Source organism: Lacerta agilis, chromosome 9 (genome assembly GCF_009819535.1).
Source record: "Lacerta agilis isolate rLacAgi1 chromosome 9, rLacAgi1.pri, whole genome shotgun sequence".
NCBI classification, from domain to species: domain Eukaryota; kingdom Metazoa; phylum Chordata; class Lepidosauria; order Squamata; family Lacertidae; genus Lacerta; species Lacerta agilis.
Genome location: NC_046320.1, coordinates 6473115 through 6497676, shown reverse-complemented (window position 1 = coordinate 6497676; position 24562 = coordinate 6473115). Strand labels below are relative to the sequence as shown.

Below are 24562 nucleotides of genomic sequence, written 5' to 3'. Positions count from 1 at the left end.
GCTATATGCTAAGTATGCCAAACAGAAGTGTTCTGAAAAGCTGGAACTGTTAGGTTTCAACTTATGCTATATTTCTTCTGTTTCATAATGTCTGAGGTGTAACTTAACACAGGCTGTTGAACTGTTTGAATGCATTATGTTGGAATATCATGCATTATGTTATCATTTGGAAATGAACTGGCAACCAAATCATTGGATCATATACACTGTTATTTTTTTTTAATGTTAGGCTTTTCAAAGACAATCCATGAGCATGCTAGCTCTTGCAGAACATAGATTGGCGTTATACACAGTGCAAACCATGACATACAATGGTGTGAAGCTTGTGCATGGCTGAACTGGAGTATAGAGGCAGGACACATACTTTGGTGGGGGGAGGCAGAAGGCAGTGAGAGACCACCACTGCTATTGAATGGCTACCGAGGGACTGGGGAGACCTATGTCTTTGTGTGGCAGCAGAAAAAGTAGGGGCAGCTGTAGCAGCATTTTTTGGCTCCAGCCCAACTCATGAGCTTCATGGAACATATTTACAGCTGTAAGACAAGGATCAGTTTCATTTGTTTGATTCAGCATTCCTCAACCTCAGGTCCCCATATGTTCTTGAATGACAGCCCCTATCATTTCTGATCATTAGTCATGGGGGTGTAGTCAAAACAACATCTGAGGGCCCAGGAAGAGAGAAGACAGAATTGTTTCTCAATGTTAGCTCCTTCTAGGACACGGGCACATACATACAAACACACACACCCCTATTGTAGCAGAAGAGCTACATGCACATGATAAATCATCTATATGCAAAACCAAATCAATGTTCATTCAAGTCTTACTGACCACTTTGTCACATCTTCTGATGGCCATCCAGTGGCATGTGTCACTGGTTGCTCACTACTATTACCAACATTACGTTTTGATCTCAGTGTTTCTCCTAGTGTTCAGGCTAGAATTTATGGTACCATCCCACACTTTAGCATCACCGGGGGGGGGGGGTGAGTGTTCATAACTGGGCCAAGGTCACCTGCAGCTTTAAAAGTTCATTTTTAAAAGGCAATCATTCTAGTTCAATATGTCCAAAAAGGGATTACTTGCAGTTCAAGTTTGTTCCATTACAAAATGAACTAGTTTGGTTTGCGTTCAGTTAACAAAATAAAAAAGTTCCTTCCAGTAGACTAATACATACAAACACACAGGAATGTGAATTGTTTATTTTCCCCTGATAATTATGCTATTTAAGATTAAAGAACAAAAGAGTCTAAAGAGGGGTTTTTAAAGTAAGAGATTAAAAGTGAAGATGAACTAGAAATTGTTCAAAGTTCTACCTCCAAATGAACTTAATTCACAGTTCATCTGGCAATTACAAGAACTACTTTCAAATGTCATTTGGATATTTTTGAACTAATGCGGTGAACTGTGTTAAACTGAATTAGATCATTCCAAATGCTGAGTTCAACCAGTGAGTTTCACAGCCAAGTTAGGATTTTAAAACCAGTTTTCCAGGCACTAATTCAATTCCTACATGCACCCACAAAGGTCTTGCCTGGTACCCAGGGTAACCTCTGTAATTTAGCTTGTAATTAAGCTTGAAAGAAGCATTCCATTGTAGTCAATGGGATAGGCTGCGGAGTGTGCTTGGTTGTGGTGTGCGTAGTGCTCACAACAGTGTCCAGCATTTGCAAATGTGCCCATGGACACCAAAGTTTTGGCAACCTCTAGTCTGTTTTGCATGCTCCCAGGTGTACCTGGCAGGTCCAAGTAGAACTGGGAAAGCCAGCTTTCTGAAACCCTGGAAAGCATGCTAATCAGTCTGGACAATAGGGAGCTAGATGGATAAAATATGTGACTTGATATAAAGCTGTTCCTAACCCTATACACCACACAGGCTCCGGCAAGTCACATGCACATTTGAAGTTGCCTTTTACTGAGGCTAACTGGTATTGTCTAGTCTGGCTGGTGATGATGCTCTGAGGCTTTAGGCTGAGCCCTGCTACCCAAAAGACCAAGGACCAAACCTGCTTCCTTTTGCATACAAAGCATGTCCTCAGCCAGTGAGCTATGGCTTTCTCTCTATGGCAAGTCAAGGAGTAATATGATTAAGGTTTTCAGATGTTTTCTGATATGTTCTAACAAAAATAAATGACTTAATTTTAAGCCCTGGAATAGCACAGGCAAGCTGCAAATGTCATACGCTTATTTGATTCATTCATCATATCCTGTAGTATGAGTGTAGTCATGTTTACGGGCTTTTTAATATTTTTCAGGCTATCTTTGGCATTCAGCTTTTCATAGACCTTGGAAATAATTATCCCCTAAGAAATAGAAGGGAGACGTTTGAATGCTATATCATAAAATTATGTCTGCGTCTGCAGCAAGCTAGTTTACATTTATTTCCTGCAAAGGAGAAAGTTTCACAATTGTGTATCTAAATATTCACATAGCAAGTGAGACATTAAAAATCCTTTTAGTTATCTCAGAAAATAAATCAGCAGGTGGTCCCAATCTCAAGTTGATGTAAACTAATGTGAGTTGGTAAAGCGAGAAGAATCTTTATCCCGTATCTGTTCTGCTGTCATGGGATAGGTAAAGGTAAAGGGACCCCTGACCATTAGGTCCAGTCATGGATGACTCTGGGGTTGCGGCGCTCATCTCACTCTATAGGCCGAGGGAGCCGGCGTACAGCTCCCAGGTCATGTGGCCAGCATGACTAAGCCACTTCTGGCGAACCAGAGCAGCGCACGGAAACGCCGTTTACCTTCCCACCAGAGTGGTACCTATTTATCTACTTGTACTTTGATGTGCTTTCGAACTGCTAGGTTGGCAGGAGCAGGGACCGAACAACAGGAGCTCACCCCGTCACAGGGATTCGAACCGCTGACCTTCTGATTGGCAAGCCCTAGGCTCTGTGTTTTAACCCACAGGGTTAGGGTTTGGCAATTGACTCTGCTGCACTCCACCACCCAAGGAACTCTGCCAACATGGAGACTTCCGCTGTGCCCACCCAATGTGTGGTAGACAGCACACTATCACAATAGTTTCTATTGGCAGTGGGAATCATAAAACCTGATAATCATAAAATCATAAATCATAAATCAGGGTCTTATTGGGTAGGATGGGGTTGGAGAAGGACCAGCCTACTGTTACATCCTGCCTCTTTATTTATTTCAATCATGCACATACTTATGAGGGACTTACTTCCAAGTCAACATGCATAGGAAGAATTGTGTGTGCATGTGGGGACCACTATTTAACTCTATGGGGCCCTGGTGCACTTCCATCTTATTTTACCAGCTTCTACATGAAAGTAGTGCTAAAGTTCAGCATGAGGTGCTATCAGCATGCGTATGACACCCAGCTCCGTGTCTTGCATCCATCAGTGAAGTGATGGAAGTGCTGAATTGATGCCTGGGATTGATGATGGGCTGAAGAAGGGCAAAGAAACTCAAGCTGAATCCTGTCCCGACAGAATGTAGCATTGGTAGATGTTCCAGCTGATCACGGATGTGGTGTTTACCTTTCTCAGGAGGAACTGCAGTCTCTCTAAGGGATCAAGCCAAAGCCTGGGTTGGGGGGGGAGGGGTCCTACTTCATCCACCTCCATCTCTGGAGAGGTGTCATCCATGGTACATAGATGTCTCCATCTGTTTAGGCATGGCACACCAACTTCAGCCATTGCTGGGCAGTGATAGCCTGGTAACAGTTACTCAAGTTCTTCTGACTTCGAGCTCTTAAGTACAACAGTGCCTTTCACGTGAGGCTGTCTTTGAAAGCTCAACTAAACTTCATTTACTTCAGGACAGAGCTGCTGGCTAGGTTGCTAAGTAGGACCAGCTCTAAAGAACATTCTGTATGAGTTCTGAAACAGTTTCACTACTGCTCTGTTTCTAGTTCAAAGTGCTAGCGCAGAGGGTGGCTAACCTAGGGCCTTCTAGATATTGCAGATTACAACTCCCATCATCCCTACTGATGATGTTGGCAGGGGCTGATGGGAGTTTGCATCCAGCCACACCCAAGTGCCAGAAGTAAGCCATCTCTATGCTAGTGCCTCCCTTTAAGGTCCTTTACAGCTTAGGGCCTGGGTGCCTTTGCCCACATGTATTTGCCTGTTTAAGTGCTGCCTCATTCTGAAATTAAAACAGTTGGCAAAGGGGTTTAGTGCTGCAGATCTCCCCCCGTTTATGGAACCCTCTTTCCAGGGAGGCTCAAGCGGTGTCCACTTTTATGACTCTGGTCTCTTTTATTTTAGTTATTTCCATTTTTTTAACACATTATCATTTATTGTCTTTCTTTAGAGATACATATCTTTCCAAGTTAGCTTACAAATAATGCCATTAAAATAAAAATGTAATTCAAACAATATTAAACACCAGTACATGAAAAGCTTCTCACTTTATACTATCCCCCCCCCATTTTCCTTGCCACTTGCAAATAGGATACAGATGGCAGTCCACCCTGGAGCAAGAGGGTTGCTTGGGTTACCTGCATGGTTCTGGGAACATTTGGTTCAAGTGATATTATCCAAACAAATGGATTTCTGGAGACAGTCAGAAGTGCTTGTGTCTTGCACCAACTGGCAGAATCTGAGATAAGTAAGGAACAGAATGCTCAACCTATGATCTTTTTCTGGCCAACAAAATCAAAGCAAAATAGAATTTTCTAAACTACAAACAAGCTTTTCCTTGTTCACATCAGACAGGGAGGAAACAGACATTATCCAACAATCAACCAACAGTGGGAGACATGAAGGAAAGGAGCTCAGTTTAAAGGGAAAGGGTGGGGGCTCCATCTCTCTGTTGTAAATTGTAAAAATCACAGTGGCCTGAAAGTTGATGTCTTACAGTGTGGAAAATATAGCTTCCCTCATTTGGTTCCCCGCTGTTTCTCTGACCTTTCCATATTAGAGTGGTAGCAGGAGGCAAAAAGGAAGTTGTTTTATTCCTCGTAAGACACTTAGCTGCTAAACACGGGGAATGTGCAGAGTCACATTCACTCAATGGGTTCCTCGAGATTCCATTGCTAGAAACTGTTTCTGCACAGATAATTGATAACAGGAAAGAAAGAAGGACTGCATTAACCAAATGGTGGTTAGAAGCATGAATGTGCACCTTGAATTAATACGTACTGCAGTTCTGGATTTATTTATTTTATGAGGTTAAGGGCCGGTTCACCTATGAATGTCAAAGCATTGGTCCATGTAGTACTGGTAGTGTTGGCAGTTGTATATGCCACACACACACAGAGAGAGCTTGGGTACCTGACATCTATTTAACTAGAGATCCTCGGGATTGAACCTGACACCTCCAACATGCGAACCATGTGCTCTACTACTGAGGATTGTGTGAATGTGTCATCATAGTTCTAATGCCTTCCAATCAGCCAATGGATGGTCAAATAGAACATTCAAGTCATCCAATGGCACATCAATATATGTCAATGGAGGGAGAGGGGATGCCTGGAAAACCCCTGAAACTCAACTCCTGCTGCTACCAGAGGCGGAGGAAGGGGGCGGACCGCCCCAGGTGTCATCACTGAGGGGGGTGACATTCAGCTCATCACCCGCCCGTGATTCCCAAGCCTATCCCAAGCCATCGGGGGGAAGAGGAAGAGCTGCACCGCCTTGCCGGTGGCCTTCCCCCTTCGTTTTGACAGCTCAGTATGCCGTTGCCCCCCGCTCCTGGGGGGGAGCCTCCCCTGAGCTGTCAAAAGGAAGAAGGAAGGGAGAAAGGCTGCTGGCAAAGTGGATTGACTCCCCCCAGGAAGCAGCCCGCCATGGACGTCTCACTCCACCCCCCATGGGCAGCTCACTCTGCCCCCATGGGCATCTCACCCCCTGGGATGCTCGCCCCATCCCCATGGCCCCGCCCCCAGGTGCACAGCATGTATGCTGCTCCGCCTCTGGCTGCTACACCAACTTCAAGTGGTAATTAAATGGATAACTAGTTGGCATGAATGGGAGTCACAAGTAGCAGTCTCATTCACAATCCATTGTTACTCTTTGTTAATTTGTAGGAAAATAAAATTAAACTGAATGTACATTTTTAGGTTCGATTCTTCACTTGTTCCAAAATAAATATACATCCCTAATGTGAGCTCCATTCTGAGATGATCTCAAAATGTGACACTGAAGTAGAAAGCTGACTTTTTCTTTCACTTCTCTTTCCTTTTGTATTGTATAAACATTCTGTGGTAGATTTTACTCAGCACTACTGAAGCTCTTGGTGTGTTTCCATATCAGTGCATCCTCAAATTAGACTTCAAGGTTAAGCAACCAAAATATGTACATAGAACTGTGAAGCAAATCAAAAAATAATAAGGAAGAAATAGATTTTCAAAAATTTTAATTTTACTTATTGATTTTGCTGACAGAAAAATCAATACAGTAGAAGTGTACAGACTTTGAAGTTTGATAATATATTCTCAATACAATAAAGAGGTCAAAACTTCTACCGTATCATAGATTCCACCACCTGAGAATGATTACCATAAGTGGACAGACCACCAGTTTAAAAACAAAAATAGCAAAGAACATGTGTGACTTAATACAAAAGGAAGAAAAATGCATATCAATCAATCAGGTACAATCAAGTCAAAGTTAAGTACATTTAAGTTTCACAGGTTTCAGTGGCAAAGTTAAGTGCATGTTTTTAATTGTTCTCACTGAAATCAAGAAAACTTAAAAGTCCTTAACTCTGGCAAGATGGTTTCTCCAAAAGAGTGATCTTTAACACTGGGTTTTGAATATCAGAAAAGGCATATTGTGAAGTCAAGTAATGGTATATGTATAGATTTTTTTTAAAAAAAAAATGAATGCAATGTAATAACCTCATATAAATATATCAGATATAAACCAGGTAAATTTACGGCTTATGGGTAACCAACGAGTAAAGGCCAGAAAATAAAACTCCCGAATTTTTAATACTTTAAAATACCTCTGATGGAAATGTTTGCTTTGAATGAGACAATTAGAATACAGGATAATCAGCCTCCCCCCCCCCAATCATCTCACAAACCAATATTTCTAACTTTCATATATGTTCAAATATAATCTTCAATCTTTGCGCTACAAAATATATATTTATATATAGTATTTGAATTTTTATGACATATTAAGCTTAACAAGGACCAGGAATGCAAAAAGGGTGCCCACATCATGCATATCCCCTTTTAATTAAACCGAAACCCTCTCCTTTTGCAATTGGGGAAAGGCCTCTTTTTATTATTCGATAGCTATAACCTTCCTAACTTCATAAATAAGTCATGACTTCTCAATCACACATTTTTAAATACATATATTTTGGCAGACAAATACTTGATTTTCCATTTTACTGACAAGGAAATTAACAGGGTTATTGTTTTGTCTCTCTCCCCCCCCCCCCATACATTGCCCTTAAATATCTTCCTCAGCAAACCCAGAGGGTCTAATCCATACTTTCTCAACCAACATATCTAAATGACGGGATTTTTTTCTGATTTCTCAGAATCTGTTCTGAGGTATAGATACCATTTTCTTTGTTGATCTAGCACATGCTTGAGGATTTTTTTTTTTGTTCACCTATGTAGCACAGCTGTTTCTTACTTCCACACATTTTAAACTCACCTCCATTCTCCCCGGTTTCTAACTAAAGCACTAATTGTATGAGATTCTTTGACAGCATTCCAGTCTTCTTGGAGGCAGAATGAAGGGGGAGAGACGCCTTGCTCTCCAATTCATAGTTCTACATAAGATGGTATGGGATGCAGCTTGTCCACGGCTGATCACATCGTCTTACAAAAACCTTTCTCACATCCCTTTGGAGCTCTTGAATCAGTTGAATGTTCTTCCCAAAACACCACAATCCCAAGAGGTAATCTATTTTACCATTTGCACACGTATATGTTTTTATTATTATCATTATTATTAAAAAATAAGAATGAATCAGAAGTCCGTTTAAAAAATAATGAGTTTTTGCTTTAAATGTCTTTTGAGCTCTGCAGCGACCCCGCCTCTTGGGAATCGGATTTAGGGTGATATTGTCGAACAGGGGTCATGTGTCTTTTTTTATGATCCAACATACACTAAGAGTTGGTGCTTCGTTCATAAATATTTCACTTACGAGCACATACATTCATTTTACACGATTCCTCAATGTGGCCAGGGGATTGCGTAGTCTGCACTGTATCCACCTATAAAAAATACAAAAATATATGTCTGCTTACCGGGATGTGAGCAGGGTTTAGCTAACCTATTCCTACCACAATGGATTTCATTTCTTAGGAGAGATTCACATCTCCACCCCCTTAAATCCAATCATTAGATTCCATTAGATTTGGATTGTACATAGCCATAACATTGCATGGAAGTCTTCTTGAGGATGCCACTTTAAAACAGAAAACAGAATCCTGGTCTAGGTTTATTTAATTAAAAACATACTAAGTTTCGTCTCTTTCCCCCTCCCCCCCCCTTGGGCTGTTTTAACATTACTTGGGTTTCGTCTGATTCCCCCCCCCCAGCTAATCCTTAAAAATGTAGCATTTTTGTCCTGAAAGGGGGGGGGAATCATGTTGCAGTAGATTACTCAATTATTAGTTGTCTAAGTAAGTGAAATCTAGCATGGGAATAAAGAGGCAACATGAAATTCATCATAAGTATAAATGCATTTTATGGTAGAACTAGACACTACGGATGATGTAAGGCAAAGCCAAAAACACATACGTTGTCCCTGCCAAATCAAAATGTGAAATATGGAAGACTTGTGTTGCGGTGGTCTCCCAACCGCCCTGCTAAAGTGTTCAACAACTGAAGAGTTTGGGAACCTAAAAAACTCGCACTGCAATCATATTGAATTTGCTTTACTCGCTGTTCCAGAGGCTACAGTCCTTCCTATACATGCTAAGCTGTAAATCCCATTGAATTCAATGGGTTTTACTTCTGAGTATAGGCTTGGCACTGTGGGAGGGGTGTGGAAGAGGAGACAGGAGGCAGCTGTTTTCAGTCTCTGCATGTGTCCTCTGTAGCACTGGCTTCCAATCTCAACATCTGACCTGTGGCTGGCTCCAGTCCACAATGTGAGTGCTCACTCCGAGTCTCTACTTACACCCCAGGTGTGGCAAGTTGCTTTGGGTTTTGAAATCCGGTTGGGATTTGCTTCTGTATTAGTGCCAGTGAATGCATGGAGATGCTAGAGCAGCATTCCCCAAGCTTGGGTCTCCAGCTGCTTTTGGACTACAACTTCCATCATCCCTAGCAATATCATTGGTCAGGGATGATGGGAATTGTAGTCAGAAAAGAGCTGGAGACCCAAGTTTGGGAAACACTGTGCTAGAGCAAATGTGTGCACACAAACCTTAGAATGGAATTACTGATCCCTCATAGAAAAGACATGATGAGCCCAAAGCTCAGCAAAACAGAATAGAATGCTTCTAGTATACTGGCCTCTATCTGGAGATGTGTATGGTTAGCTCCATGGATGCAGAAGGGCTTTGATTTTTTCTCTTCCTGACAGCAACTCCTCTCTTCCTGCCCACACATCCTGCATCATAATAAAATGGGTTTTATACACCAGGGAGATTCAAAAGCATTTTTGCTATGTAGCATGGGGTGGGGTGCCCCCAGGGAAGCAAATACAGCCCCTACTTAATGCATCACAGAGCTTAACATTGAAATGCTAGACGTAACTTCTCAAGAGCACAATTGACCCAGGATTGGCTGAGCACAGTCATGCCGTAGGGTTCCGCCTTGGCATAACATGTGAAGCAGCCTTTTTCATGCACCAAGGGGAAGCCAGAGCAAGAAGAATATTCCTCTTAAACATCTCTAATCATTCATTTTATAATGTTACAAAAATACAGATTGAAAGCAAATAGAAAGTTGTGCATCATAGTGAAAGATAGCATGTTCTTAAAGAATGTCCTCAATATCAAGGTCAGCTTGAAAGGAAAGATCAGTAAATGAATATTTTTTAATGTAAATTATATGCTATATGATCTTAATGTAAATCAATGTAAAATAATAAACTTGTTTTCAGAAGAAGAGGAGGGGGAGGGGAAGGAGGAGGAGGAGGAGGAGGAGGAGGAGGAGGATCAGGCATTGCTGGGAGCAAATTATCAAAGGATCCCCATTTCAATAGTGCCACTGTTCTTGCTTTGCAAAGAGCACCAAACAGGTCAGAGCTCCAAAGGAATGAGAATTTTCAGTTTGCATGCGCCCCCCTTCTAAGCTAAGGGGACCCAATGGATGTGGTTTGTCCCCAGGGGTCCCATAATACCACACCTAAATTCTGCCCCCCAAAGCATATCAATCCAAGCACCACAGCTGTCCTTGAGAAGCTGGGTCCTTGAGAGGCACCTCCCCATTATCTATTGACCTTGACCTTGACCAGAACAGCAGATTGTTGCTATTTTTCCTGATCACGTGGCTGAAAATACAAAACAACAGTTCAACCTCTTGAAAACATGAACATTACAGGTTGCCTCCTGCAAGCAAGATACATGGCTGGGTTTTGTTCCAGAGTTTCCGAATGTGTATTTTACTAATTGCTAGCACTTGTTCTGTGCAAATGGCTGCAACTCCCAGGTTGTCCACAATCATGCCGTAGAGTTCTCTAATCCTTAAAATATCCACACAATTTACTCACATCCCGAGAGAAACTGTAAAGCAGCTCACTTATCTACACTAAGATGGGCTTTATGCCCACTTAAGTGCCATGCCCTCCCCAAAGAATCCTGTGAATTGTAGCTAGGTGAAGTGTGGGGAATCTTCAGTTGAATACACTCCGAGTCTCCTCACAGAGCAGCAGTTCTCAGAAAATAACTATGGGCTTCTCCAGACAACCTTGTTTATTGAGCATCCATCATGATTTGCTTCCACAAAGCTTGTGCGGTGGTTAGATGATGCCCAGTCATACTGATTATTCATTCTGATTTGCTTGCTTAGAGGCTAAACAACAATGAAAATTCATTCTGATTTGCTTGTGTGGTGTTTCTATGTCTTCCCATTAATCATTCATGCATCCCACATTCTTTGATGCATTTCCCTGTTACTTTCCTAACTGCAGCAACAACAACTGGATTCTCCCCCCCCCAAAAAAAAAAAAAATTGGGGCAACGTTAATTCATTGTAACTGTCCATGCCTAAATTTCCGGTATGTGCTTGAATCCCTCCTGAAAAATGTTGACAGTCTGGGAGATGACCTGTGAATTAAGTTAAAAGGGTATTTAAGGTGTAAATAATCCCTAAGAAGAAGCAACCTGTGTGAGAGTGTGTATGAGTGAGAGAGAGAGAGAGAGAGAGAGCTTCATCAATAAAAGTTTCCGAAATGTCTTCAATAAAATGTCCAAATGTCCTCAAATAAGTCGTGTCTGTTCCCTAATCTAAATGCAATGTTCTCAGAGGAAAGCCATCTGGAAGCCTACACACTGTGCTACTTTAGTTGTGGAACACAGCCACTCTGCCAGATGCTACTAAGGGTTTTGAGGGAGGGTCTTGACTGCACCAAGTGGCATGCTATCTCTGAAACTGGGGGCTCAATTTTACTGCATTTGTCTCCGTGAATTTGCAAACAAAAACAAAAACAGGTTGCACAGATGTACAGTTTGCACACACATACAAGGTTTGTTGCATGCAGAGTAGTCAGGGGTCAGGACATTCTGCTGCAATCTCACTTCCTTGTGCATTGATTACACCCTGCATCAAGTCATCTGAAATTTGCTCTACCCACACACCCCATCCGGTAATATAATCATAGCCTATTTCACGTGCTTTATCAAACCTGGGGGAGGGGAGTGAGATGGCAAGCACGAACCTATTCCTGATATTTTCTTCCTTTCCCTGCATTCAACTGACCACACAGAAGAACCTATGCAGATAGTACTTTATGTGTAGGTGGTCTTTCTTCTTCGCTTTCCCATAATTTCCAACCTTGAGGAGAGAGAGCCATGCCTACCAAGTCCTATTCTGGCAAACAATTGAATGCATGGGGAGCAGGATGACAGATCTGATCCCAAACCCAGAGCACGCATCCACGCTACTGCACAAACAAGATTGTGTGTCTCCTCTAGAAAATGAAATATTAAGAGTGCCTACAAAAATAGGAATTCCCACCCCAAACATACCGCAAACATATATGTGCTTGAGATCATAGCACCATAGTTGATGAGAAAAGATACATACAACCTGATCCTATGGATGCTTGCTTGGATATAAGCATCACATTGCTTGTATGAAGTCTCTGTGAAATGATGCTCAGGTGCACATAGGAATACATCCTTATCTGCCTGTTACTATGTGAGTAAGACATACCGAGAGGAGAAGCACAGCAGCTGAGACCATGATTTGCATGTAGGTCTGTGGTTCAGTTCCTAAAGTTTTTAGTTAAAACAGTCAGACCAAATGAAACTTTCCCTAAAGAGGAATAGGAGTAGAATCCAATGGTGGTCCCTAGCACAGATGGCTACCTCAGGCAGTAACAGCCCCTGAAGCACAGCCAGAGAATGTTCTCCAGGATGAGATCCTGCTTGAGTGGAGCAGGGCTCCACTCCTAGGGTCCTCAGTGCCTTGTCAGAACTGCCATTAGAGCTCTGGACCATCCCGCATCACTCCTAGGTCCTCAGGAGCAACAGTGACCAGGGGCACTGGCCAGTGACCCAGGGTTGGGCTGAAGCTCACATCTAGCAACACAGGGCTCTTTAAGCAGCTCAAGGCCTCCCATGCATTGTGGCCTACCCAGAATAAGAAGGTAACTCCCAGAGGTGATCCAGGGCTGGGTCATGTAAGAGGAAAGGGCCATCAAGGGACTCAATAAAGACCATCTGTCTCTACCTACTCAGTGCAGGTACAACAGCTCCATAAGGTAGCCCCTTATGGATACAGATCAGACTCCCTTGAAAGTCTTGATCCTAGGACTAAACCAATGTGCTGTTTTTTTTTGTTGTTTTTTTGCAAATTCCTCCACCTCTCATGGTAGTGGAAATGGACAGCAGTAGGGCTTTGCCTTGATTTGAAGCTTTGGAGAATTTCAGAAATAGACCTCAGTAGGCTAGATTTCTGTAATGCACCTGAAGGTGTTTCATAAGTTCATGTGTTCAGCAACAAGAATAGATCAATCTGTTTGCCCACTTGTGGTGTTAAGCATCATTTGGTTATATCAAAGGCAATAAACCTGAGCAACGTGCATATTTTTTAACATTCTCAAGAGAACTGGAAAGCCATAAAATAAATGAGCTACACTCCTCCGCAAAGAGGGTTTCTTGTTAACGGGCAACAGATGGATTTTATTACAACCATGATTTTCAGTTGGAAAAATCATCCAATTACAATTTAGCATGAGATTAAAAAGGGAAACTTTGAAGGGCTTATTAGAAATCTACTAGCCAAATGCTAAATTGAGGGCAGACAGTGTCCAAGGAAGAAACAAACCCATGAATAAGGCAAAGATGGATCCAAACTGAAACCAGGAACCAACAGCCATCGATAAATGTGAATCAACTTTGAAAGTTCATTTAAAATAAATGACTTTTGAAAATAAACAAGTTCAGCTGGCTTATAGGAACTTTTGTCAGCAAAGTCATCAACAAATTTTGATTCTCTAGGGGCAAGAAAAGAAAACAGATACAAAATATTGCCATACAATTTTGGCATAAATAATATCTCTAATGCTCAGGAAGATACAAAACAGTACACAACTCCCTCCTCACACTGGCAGAATAGAAGTTAAGGTTTGTGGACTTTCAAAGGCATGATCAAATTCAAAAATTCTATTGTTCATATAGACTGCTTCTGCACAGAAGCTGTTGTGCCAAAAATCTTCTCTACCACATCAGTAATCAATGACTAAATGCACTTTCCTGTGTTAGGTGTCAGGCACAGAAATCATGGAAAACTGCACTGGTGCCTGACCTGTTGCCCTTTACAAAGTCTCTGAACAAGCTGACAGCTGGGTTTTCATCTACCATCTTGAAAGCATGCTTCATGCACCAAAATGCATATGTTTAATCAACTAAACATTATTTAATCTGTTGACAGTCCATCCTGTGACCCGGTGCTTTTCAACAGTCAATTCATATGCTCATCAATTTTCGAGTAACCAGGTGCTATGCATGTGTGTATGAACCAGCCATAAAGGTTTCAAAGCAAATACTTTAATTAACACAACAATCAGCTGCAAGGTAATGGTGGTATAATGATTGAATGTTAATTAATCTAGGCTGAAGCTATGCTGGAAAGCAAAGGATTACTTCGCCGTGTAGTAATGATAGATGCCCTTGTATGCAGTCAATGAGCAATTGATGTCTATGTCATTGACTTTCTTGTTCATTCAGGTTATTAAAAATGCTCACAATTTTGACTGCAGAATGATGACACAATGCATATAAAAGTGTGTGTGTGTGTGCATGTGTGTGTGAGAGAGAAAGCATTACACCATGCTAAAATTCTTGCAGTCAGCAAAAAGTAAGGAAAGGGTGGGATAGAATCAATATTTGCAGGAACAGCAGATCTCTTAGGGCCAGACATTCAACATGGGAACAGGCTTAAAGAACACATTCCTCAGGGGAAACAGTTCAGTAGGGTGTCTTCTCAATCCTACTAAAGTAGATGGAAATGACTATAGCAAATCCAGGCTTGCAAGTCTGACCTTCTTGTGAAGAGAGAAGAGCACAATCTATACAACAACTGAATATTTATACCAGGGATGGAGACCCAGTAGCATTCCAGATGTTGTTGGACTTCAGATCCCATCATCCTTGGCCACTGACCATGCTGGCAAGGGATAGTGAAACAGCATCTGGAGGGGGACAGGCTCCGCCTGCCTCCAAAAGATTTTATATCACATGATATTTGGCAATACATTTCCAGAAATACTTTTGCAGTTAGATCATAAACCTTGCAAACAAGAGATTTTGTTTAATGATGAATCAGTGAGTTGGTTAGGCACTCTTGAGCTATAAGCATATGGGCTCTGACGCACAGGTGTGTGAGGGTGGAGAGAGAGGATCTGCCCTTCTCTGTCCCTAAGGTGGCCATAGCAAAACTCCATATATATATATATATATATATATATATATATATATATATATATATATATCCGATGCCCTGGCATTCAGCACAGTGATTTCACAGGTGCAGTGAGCTCTTGTTTCCAGCTAAACGATGCCTTTGTGTCTATTTAAGAATGCTTCACAGCTTGGCCTATGTGGAAGGTGGGACATGTTCTGAAACACATTTCCTCCCTCAAGTCTAAATCTATGTGCTTGTTTTTAATTCTGGAATGCATCTGTCTCGAATGTTACCTTCCTGTGTGGGTAGCAGTGCTATGATCTCATCCATGTTCTCCGGACCTTCCACATTACTTAATGCAGATAATATGACAAATGTTTTAAGGGCATTTTCTGAATGCTGTGAAACAGGATTGCTGCTTGTGTTTTGATGTGCTTTTCCACTGCTTCGGATTATGCCAGGAACAGCTCAAATTTTAGTCCGCCAGTTTTGCAGTCAGGAATTGTCCATGGGGAGGGGAGATTTCAATGCGCTATACCCATCTTCTCTGGACATACTTAAGAGTCATACCTTGACACCATATAGTGCCAAGTCAGTTTTCCCAAGGACCTCCTAAAATGGCAGTGGCAGGGGTTGATAGTGTTGCTTCAGCTGAAATGACATTTGGCTTGCCAGTAATGCCCCCTCATGTGTGTGTGTCCCCCCCACTCTCTAAAATCCTTCATATAGAGTGTCCATAAAGTCGTGCATAAGCAAGAAAAGTAATAGAGGAGTATTACCAGTCCCTACATTCTAAAAATCCTCCTCTCCAGCCCATTATCAGAAAAGAAAAGGAAAAAACACAAACAGATGCAGCTGCATTGAGGAAGCAACGTATCAACTGCTTTGTCTCATCCTTGAAAGGTGAGATTTCACACAAGCAAGCCACCTTATTCACTGTTTCTTCCATGGAGTAGCTTCACGTGGAGAATTATTAGGATGCACGAACCAGCCCACTTTAGCACTGTTATTTACGGTTCAAGGTCACAAACTTAGACTGCTATGCTGCGGCTTCTTAATGGCATTGCTAGACACAATGCTGAGCATTTATATGGTACATTTCAAGTGCTCAGTGTTCAAGTGTTCAGCTTATAAAGTACATGTTTACAATAACCACTCTGTATGGCAGCCTTAAATTATTGTTTCCATACAGTATTATCTTTCATATTACTGGGTGGGAGGAGGAAGCTGATGAAGGGAGCAGCTTGCTTAAGGCAATTCAAAGAGTTTACAATGAAACTGGATTTGAACCGGCAACTTTCACCAATATTACACTAGCTCTTAATGCTGCTCTGAATTTTGTGGGACTTCTTACATGTTCAATATGCTTAGGATCACATACTACAATAGTAAAGCGCACACATCTCATGTTCCCAACTACTTCTGTTTCATTAATTGCTAGCTCTGTAGCTAGTTAGCTATTTATTTAATGACATTTCTGCATCAGTTGCTTTCTTTCCAACCTACAGTGCTCAAAGTGACGTATGTATAAAATGAGTGCATGCAAAAACATATCAAAGACAGAAGGAAGGAATTAAAAACAATTTTTAAAAAAGTATATCAATAAAGCAGCATAAAACTGATCATGATAATTAGCTGTCACTTTTGTGAACATTTTTTTTAAAGGCTGCACTGCTATATGCACCTATATGGGAGAAAATGTCATTGTCCTAAACAGGGCCTACTTTTGAGTAAACACACATAGTATTGCACTGTTAAGCTGGCAAGGAAAGGTAAATGTCAGAAAGGGGGAAGAGCAGATTGAAAGCTGCCACAACTGAAAAGGCACACCTCTGTGGTTCATGGATAGCTCAGCTGGTTTGAGTGGGTGCTGATAACACCAAGGTTGCAGGTTTGATCCCTTTATGGGACAGCCACATATTCCTGCTTGAAGGACCACCTCTCCCCATATAAACTGTCCAGGACTCAGCGTTTATCATTTGGGGCCCTTTTTCATGTGCCTCATGACGTCTGGAGGGCACCAACAAAAGAATGGGCCTTTTATGTAGTGGCTCCCCATTTGTGGAATGCTGTCCCTTAGGCACCAGTTGGAAACATTCCTCTTCAACCACACCTTTGGCTGATTAATATTCCGCAGCCTTTTAGAAGTGTCTGTGGGAAGGGGGATAATTGCTGTGCTGTTTGGTTTTACTTATTTACTTGTTTTTATCCTGCATTTTAGGGACATGGGTGGCGCTGTGGGTTAAACCACAGAGCCTAGGGCTTGCCGATCAGAAGGTCGGTGGTTCGAATGCCCGCGACGGGATGAGCTCCCGTTATTCGGTCCCTGCTCCTGCCAACCTAGCAGTTTGAAAGCATGTCAAAGTGCAAGTAGATAAATAGGTACCGCTCTGGTGGGAAGGTAAACGGCGTTCAGTGCACTGCTCTGGTTCGCCAGAAGCGGCTTTGTCATGCTGGCCACATGACCCGGAAGCTGTACGCCGGCTCCCTTGGCCATTAACGCGAGATGAGCGCCGCAACCCCAGAGTCGTCCACGTCTGGACCTAACGGTCAGGGGTACCTTTACCTTTTTACTTATTTTCTTGTCTTTATCCTGCAGTTTATTCTGTGAACCACCCTAAGAGATCTTATGATGTAGGGCAATATATCAATCAATCAATGGCTCCTAGAATGCTGCCCAGAAGGCATTGTGGGTCTCAGTCTGGAAAGCGTTCTCCATGCTTGACAGAGGCCTCCAACAGTATGAAATAAGCCTACCAGTCAGCTGGTAGCCAGTGCAGCTGGCCCAAACATTGAAGCCGTATGCTACCTCCTCCCACTGTCTCTTTAGGGGATGCCACATTCTGTCAAAGCTGCAGCTTCCAGACTGTCTTCACGGTGCCCAACAGAGGACTGTGCTGCAAGCATTCTCTGGATTGCTTGGAGACAAAACTTTGCCACCATATCCCAAAGGAAAATGAGGTGCTGGAGGCAAGCACAACTACATTTGCTCTATACTAATGAGAAGCTGAATGTCTACAGTAAGCCTCAATGTCCTTAAATGCCATTGCAGCCAGCATCACCCACAATGCTCCCTTTAAAAGCATGCTGGCTAGCTATTTTCTGTGCTCGGAAAGTGTTCCTGGCTGTTTTCTGCTACGATCTGGAACTCTAAATGTTTCCTTAAAATGACAGTGATTTATACAAAGCCGTCACCTAGCCCCCCACTGAAGTGAAAACAAGAAAGCTGATGTTACAGGCCAAGATTGCCAAATGGAAAGTGACACAAATGTATATATATATATTTTGAAATGCAATTGCATAAAGAAGTGCTGTGTCAATTTTCTTACCTATTTTATCAAGGAGCCTAAGTGGCTAACTTATAACCAGCCCGGAATTGTATCTGCCACTGTAATTTGTTGCTACGTAAGGTCTTCATTGCACACACTCAAGGTCACAGGAGATTGCCAGGGAAGTGATTTTTCAGAGAAGTGCATTATTCATGGAACTAAATGATTTGTAAATGTATTTAAAAACACGCTAGAAAGCAGCAGCAGCAGTAAGAAGACGGGGATGGTGCATTTATTGCTTCCAGACATTGTAAAGTATTGCCCACCACCTCATGGGCATAGGATTTTTTTCTGATGGGTGCTTATCTCACTCGTATATTCACTCGGGTGGGACCTGCTGAAATTGTTGATGTCCAAACATCCTCTGATTCCTAATCTAAAAGCAACACTGTATCATCTCTTGATTGGGTATGGATAGCTCTGAGAGATTCTGAGGGTCTTTTATAAGATTTACTTTTGAATGCCACCTAAACCTAGACACACCCCATCCACAGTTGTTGCTGTTCTTTTTATTAAGAAGGAACCTGGAAACCATCGTCTGAGCATGCCCTAATCTTTTGTAAACCTTTTGTAATCAGAGAGTGAAGCTGCTCTAGGAACCCCTGAGCTCAACCAGTATCCTCCACAATTCTCTGTTCCTGAGCTTCCTCTATACAATTGCCATTAGCTTCACTGGCAGAGACTTGGCCTAATTATGTGTTTGGCACTCCTGCTGGCTATGTGCCCATTCTTGTAACACAGATAAACTGGAACTTCAGGAGATTCCAGACAAGAGTATTGCTGTGATAAAAGAGGACCGACATAGCCCGGCTCCTCAGCTTTGAGTGCTTATTTTCTACACTCCCACTTTCAGGGAGATCCAACTGATAAAAATAATAATAATAAATAAATCTTGCCTCTGTGTTTGGACAGGCCATAAGGAAGAAAAGGTGTCACCCTCTAGATTTGAATTCCCACTGCAATATTTCCCTTTCCCCTTCTCTCCACGTGCCATCTCAGGGACAGGATACTACAGGGGTAAGGCCGCTTTCCCAGCTGAGAGCCCATTTTGACAGCTCCCCCGCCAATTGCAGGCCATGTTGAAAGAAAGGCAGGGCCACTCACCTGTCAATCAATAAGTAAATTTGATTGCTGTCCCCCCCCCCTTTGTGGGCATGGCTCGAGTCCTTCAGAAGTGGTTGGGTGACAATTCCCATAATTCCTCACTACTGGTCATCCTGGTGGGGGCTTATGAGAGTTGGAGTCAAGCAATATCTTGAGAGCACCAAGTTGGCTATTTGTGCAGTACACCATACAATCTAGTCGGTGACTATTATGTGTAGAACATGAAAAACAGTGGTTTGGGTGAATGAAGGATTTCCTATTTTTCTTCAGTTTTTATATAATCCAGTGGAGCAGTTGTACTCCATTAAGGTAAACAAGGGAAATGACTTGTTGGAGACCGTAGAACATGGGTAGGCAAACTAAGGCCGGGGGCCAGATCCAGCCCACTCGCCTTCTAAATCCAGCCCATGGATGGTCTGGAAATTAGTGTGTTTTTACATGAGTAGAATGTGTGCTTTTATTTAAAATGCATCTCTGGGTTATTTGTGGGGCATAGGAATTCGTTCATATTTTTTTTCTTTCCAAAATATAGTCTGGCCCCCCACAAGGTCTGAGGGACAGTGGAACGGCCCCCTGCTGAAAAGGTTTGCTGACCCCTGCCGTAGAATAAGAGTAACACAGAATATATTATTTAAAGAATATAGATGTACAATTTTAGTCGTGGCTGTTTTTTCCCCTTGGAGGGAAGAGTATGCTGAAGTTTCTTCCACACATTTTCAGGTCTTTAATCAAAGAGAAATGCAACGGTCCCTAACAAGGGGGGGAAAAACTTATTTGATATTCCTTTGTCTTATAAATATAGCGTGATGTACTGGTTTAATTAAACTCTGCTGAATTATCATATGAATTTTATGTGCAGGCAAATAATTGCCTTTTTATTCTCTACAAACATTTTGTTTATGGAAATGGATTTTATGATCCTTAATGTGAGATTTTAAAAAGAAAGGAAAAGAGAAGTCTTAATTATTTTAACTTTGGGTACCTAGAATTACTTTTAAATTAATTCTAAGAATGATTACAGAAATGCCATGTTTTCAACAGACATTGTTCACTCTGAAATGATGGCACTGGGCCAAACTGTGCATAGTGCTTTAATTGCATGCCTATAAATGTCAATTTATTTTAAATGTTGAAATACACAGAGACAGGGAAAATATATGGATGTAGTTACGGGATCCTTGCTTATTTTAGAGTCAAAATCACAAGGGAGCTTGATACAATACAGAACACAATCAGTCAGTGGCACAAGTCCTAGAGCATTTAAATAAAAGGGTTTCTCAGTCCAATTGATTTCATTTAAGTGTCATTTCATTTAAGTGTCATTGTGTGTAGGACCACAGCTTTCAAATCATCACCCACATCTCACACTGTTATCAATTCTCCATTAAGGATGTTCAACTGGGTCAAAAACCATTGGTGAGGACCACTACAAATGTTGAGTGAGTGCACCTATGGAGAAGTCCTAACGTTTGTCAAGAGCATGCCACTTTGTTGGGGATGATAATGCACCACTAACTGGCAGTCCCTCCCATACTTTCCCCCAAACAACCTGAATATATGTCAGTGCCCCAAGGGAAAGCAAAACACAACCCCATGCCAGCGAGGTCATGCAAATAGCTACTATAAACACTCACCTGAGAGGAGTCTGTTGTTCTATATTTTGTGTTGTCTGTTTGCTTTTAGCATTTTAAAATTGTAAACTAGCAGAAAGGCAGCATGCAAACCAGGGATGGGTAACTTCTGGCTCAGAGGCCAAATGCAGTCTTCCAGGCTGCTGTATGTAGCCCTCAGGACTTTCTCCCCCCCCCCCCCAAGCCACATCCATCACTCATCCTCTTTTAACCCTCCTTGGGTGTTTTTGCTTGCGTGGACCGTGGTTTTGAACTCTGGTGAAGCTTCTTGCTTCCATTGATGGAAGCAGGGATGTCTTCACTATTGAGGCTACTGGCGCAAGGTGCCACGGCCTGAGGAGGGCACCTGTGCCCTCCAGGCCCACCGGCAGCGGCACTCTCGCCCACCTCTTCTCAGGCTGCGGGTGCAGGGAGGCCGTTGGCGAGCCTCCCGTCGGCACTGCAGCCAGGGCTCCCTGGACGGCAACGCCATTCTGCCACTTCGGCCGAGCAGGCAGAGGCAGAGGCGGAGGTGGAGCACAGCTGGCAGCGTCCCCACCCGCCCTTCCGTGCCCTCCAGCTGCCTGCTGCACCTGGCCTTGCCCGGAGGAGCGTGAGGGGCGCCGGAGGGATCTTCGCGCCAGGGCGCCAGATTTACTTAAGACGGCCCTGGGGGGGGGGGGATGTGAACGTGTGGAGAAACTTGTATACTGCACAAAAGTAAAATTCGCACCCATTGCTCTTTCCACTTTTGTTTCCGGCCCCACTCACCCATTACCGCCCCTGGTCCTCAGGCTGAAAAAGATTACCCCTCCCTGGTGTGAATGAACAAATGTTGGCCTAGAAGACATCTGAAGGCAGCCCTGTTTAGGGAAGTTTTTAATGTTTGAAGTTTTATTCTGTTTAATATTTTTTGGGAGCCATTCAGAATGACTGGGGAAACCCAGTCAGATGGGTGGGCTGCTATTATTATTATTATTATTATTATTATTATTATTATTATTATTATAGCAGCCTGGCCTCTGCTAATGAGCACTATTGTATAATCATGCCCACTGTTTTCAAACGGTGGCAGAGCAAACCTGTGGGCAAAAAGTCCTGAGTTCAATCTACACTGCAGACTTATCCAGGTCAGTTGAACAAGGGGTGGGGAACCTGTGTCTCTCTATATGTTGCCGGGCCATTGAGCATCCCTGAATTAATCTAGGAGCAGCTCACTACGTGCGGTGGAGCTGCGCGCTTGCTTGCAGGTCACTGTTGCTTACTGCGAAGGCATGGAAGCAGCAAGTGAGCTAGCAGAGCCAATATGGCACTCTTGCTGGCTCATTTGTACTTCACCAACCTCCCTGCTACCTTGAGCATCACCACCTTCCAGGTAAGCAACTGCAACCCACCTGCCAGGAAGGCAGCGCAGGAGCTCCTTCCCACATGGTGAGCCACTTTTGAGTTAGACTGTCATGGTTTACTCCACCTTCAGATCCTGGGAACTGTGCTTTGGGTGTTGAGATCTCTCTGTTAGAAATCCACAAAGTCATACTGTCTTTCAGGTTCCCTGTGGGAGATGGGATGATTGTGAAACTAGTTTCACTTCTGCTAATTGCAAGCACAGGCAGTGAGTACTGACAGCAATATGGCACTGAGAAACAAGAGGGAAATATGAACAGAGGGCAACTCTTGAGGTTTAAAGGAGTGTTTGGGTTTTTTGTTTTTTTAAAAACCAAGTACCCCTTCTTCAAACATGCTTAGTAGCTGAATGTGGGGTTCCTGGGGCATGGACATCCAGAAATCTGGAGTGTCTTCCTGCTTGAATACCTTACAGCTCATCACATTCTAGAAAGCAGCATGGCTGGCTATAAGGATGCGCTGCAACACTTCATTTTTCCAGGTTCCATTTTTAAGTCTGTAGTGCAGACACAGTCTAAACTTAGTATATTCTACACAGGTACTCAGGGCATAACTATGACCCTCGGAAGCTTGTTGTGATTTGAGGTTGTGTTGAACTAGCAATTATTAAAAAAAGAAAATTATATTCTTCGGTCTTCGGTCTTACAATTATTAAGTCAGCTTCATCACTGGGGCACTGAGCAGAAAGGTTTATACAAGGTGGTGCTTTCCTCGATGAGTGCACACATGGTTTAAATAGATGTACTTGATTCACTCAATTTGTTTTAAGCCAAAGAGTGAAAAAGAATCTTTGACAAAACTGTCATCTTTAAAACACAGTGATATTTCATCCCCTCTGCACTATTTAGATTGCCTGGAACTGAAATGCTTCCAGCAACCACTGTGTCCAATTTTTCAAAACTGTCATTTCCTAGCAAATCTGCTTAAGCAAAATACTTATGCTGTTAGAAAACAGGGAGGAAAACCCTATATTATAGAAAGCATTTCTTTTCTTTTTTTTCATCTGTAGGTCAGGGTAGCATCCAAGCATGCAAAATGTCAGGAACATACTACAATAAATTGAAAGCTGACAAAGACAGATTGGTTCATGTCCATAAATCCTCTACACCTATGATTAGTTTGCAAAGATATAGTTTGGCTGAGATCCAACGGGTCCCCCCACTGCTCACTTAATAATCATATAATCAAGATTTTATTTTGTGTGGGAAACCATGAAACTCAGTAAGACTGGTTCAGCTGAAAAAGTAGATGGAACATATGTTGAACAATCATCTTCCAATTTTTTCATGCACACACACAAATATAAGAACAGCCAGTTGGATTAAGGCAATGGCTTATCTTGGGATGCGGATGGTGTTGTGGTTTAAACCACTGAGCCTAGGGCTTGCCGATCGGAAAGTCGGCGGTTCGAATCCCATGAGCTCCCGTTGCTCGGTCCCAGCTCCTGCCAACCTAGCAGTTCGAAAGCACATCAAAGTGCAAATACAGTGGTACCTCAGGTTACAGGCGCTTCAGGTTACAGACTCCGCTAACCCAGAAATAGTACCTCGGGTTAAGAACTTTGCTTCAGGATAACAACAGATATCACGCGGTGGTGGCGCAGCGGCAGCAGGAGGCCCCATTAGCTAAAGTGGTACCTCAGGTTAAGAACAGTTTCAGGTTAAGAATGGAACTTCAGAACAATTTAAGTTCTTAACCAGAGGTACCACTGTAGATAAATAGGTACCACTCCAGTGGGAAGGTAAATGGCGTTTCCGTGCGCTGCCCACATGACCCAGAAAAACTGTCCGCGGACAAATGTTGGCTCCTTCGGCCAGTAAAGCGAGATGAGCACCGCAACCCCAGAGTCATTCGCGACTGGACTTAACTGTCAGGGGTCCTTTTAATGGCCTATCTAGTCCATCATTCTGTTCTTACAGTGGCCAATCAGATTCCTATGGGAAGTCCACAAGCAGGAACTGAATGCATCCCCTTTTCCCTAACATACTTCAAGTAGGAAAGTGGAGACTGAAATTAATGAAGGCTTTGAGGACTATTCACAATTGGTCCCATACATCTCTGCTAGCATGCGAGAAAATGCAGAAGGACAGTAAAATTAATTCTTCCTTAGGGCTACAAAAGGGTTTGGTGTAGACCTGTATCAAGAAGTGTAA

General features: G+C 42.7%; 1 protein-coding gene across 6 annotated transcripts in view; it reads right to left on the bottom strand.

Annotated features, from left to right (window-relative positions):
- The window catches only part of PCDH7 (protocadherin 7), a 401709-nt gene that overhangs the window by 327862 nt on the left and 49285 nt on the right, over positions 1 to 24562 (bottom strand). The window contains exons 2-3 of one of the 6 annotated variants that reach the window (XM_033159904.1): positions 9404 to 9500; positions 7202 to 8154 (exon numbers count right to left, since the gene is read on the bottom strand). The exons of 4 other annotated variants lie outside the window; for them this stretch is intronic. In XM_033159904.1, coding sequence (XP_033015795.1) covers positions 9426 to 9500 — 75 coding nt within the window. In that variant the 3' untranslated portion in view covers positions 7202 to 8154; positions 9404 to 9425. Of the gene's footprint in view, positions 1 to 7201; positions 8155 to 9403; positions 9501 to 24562 lie in introns of those variants that run through there. One more of the 6 variants, XM_033159903.1, reaches the window with a different exon arrangement.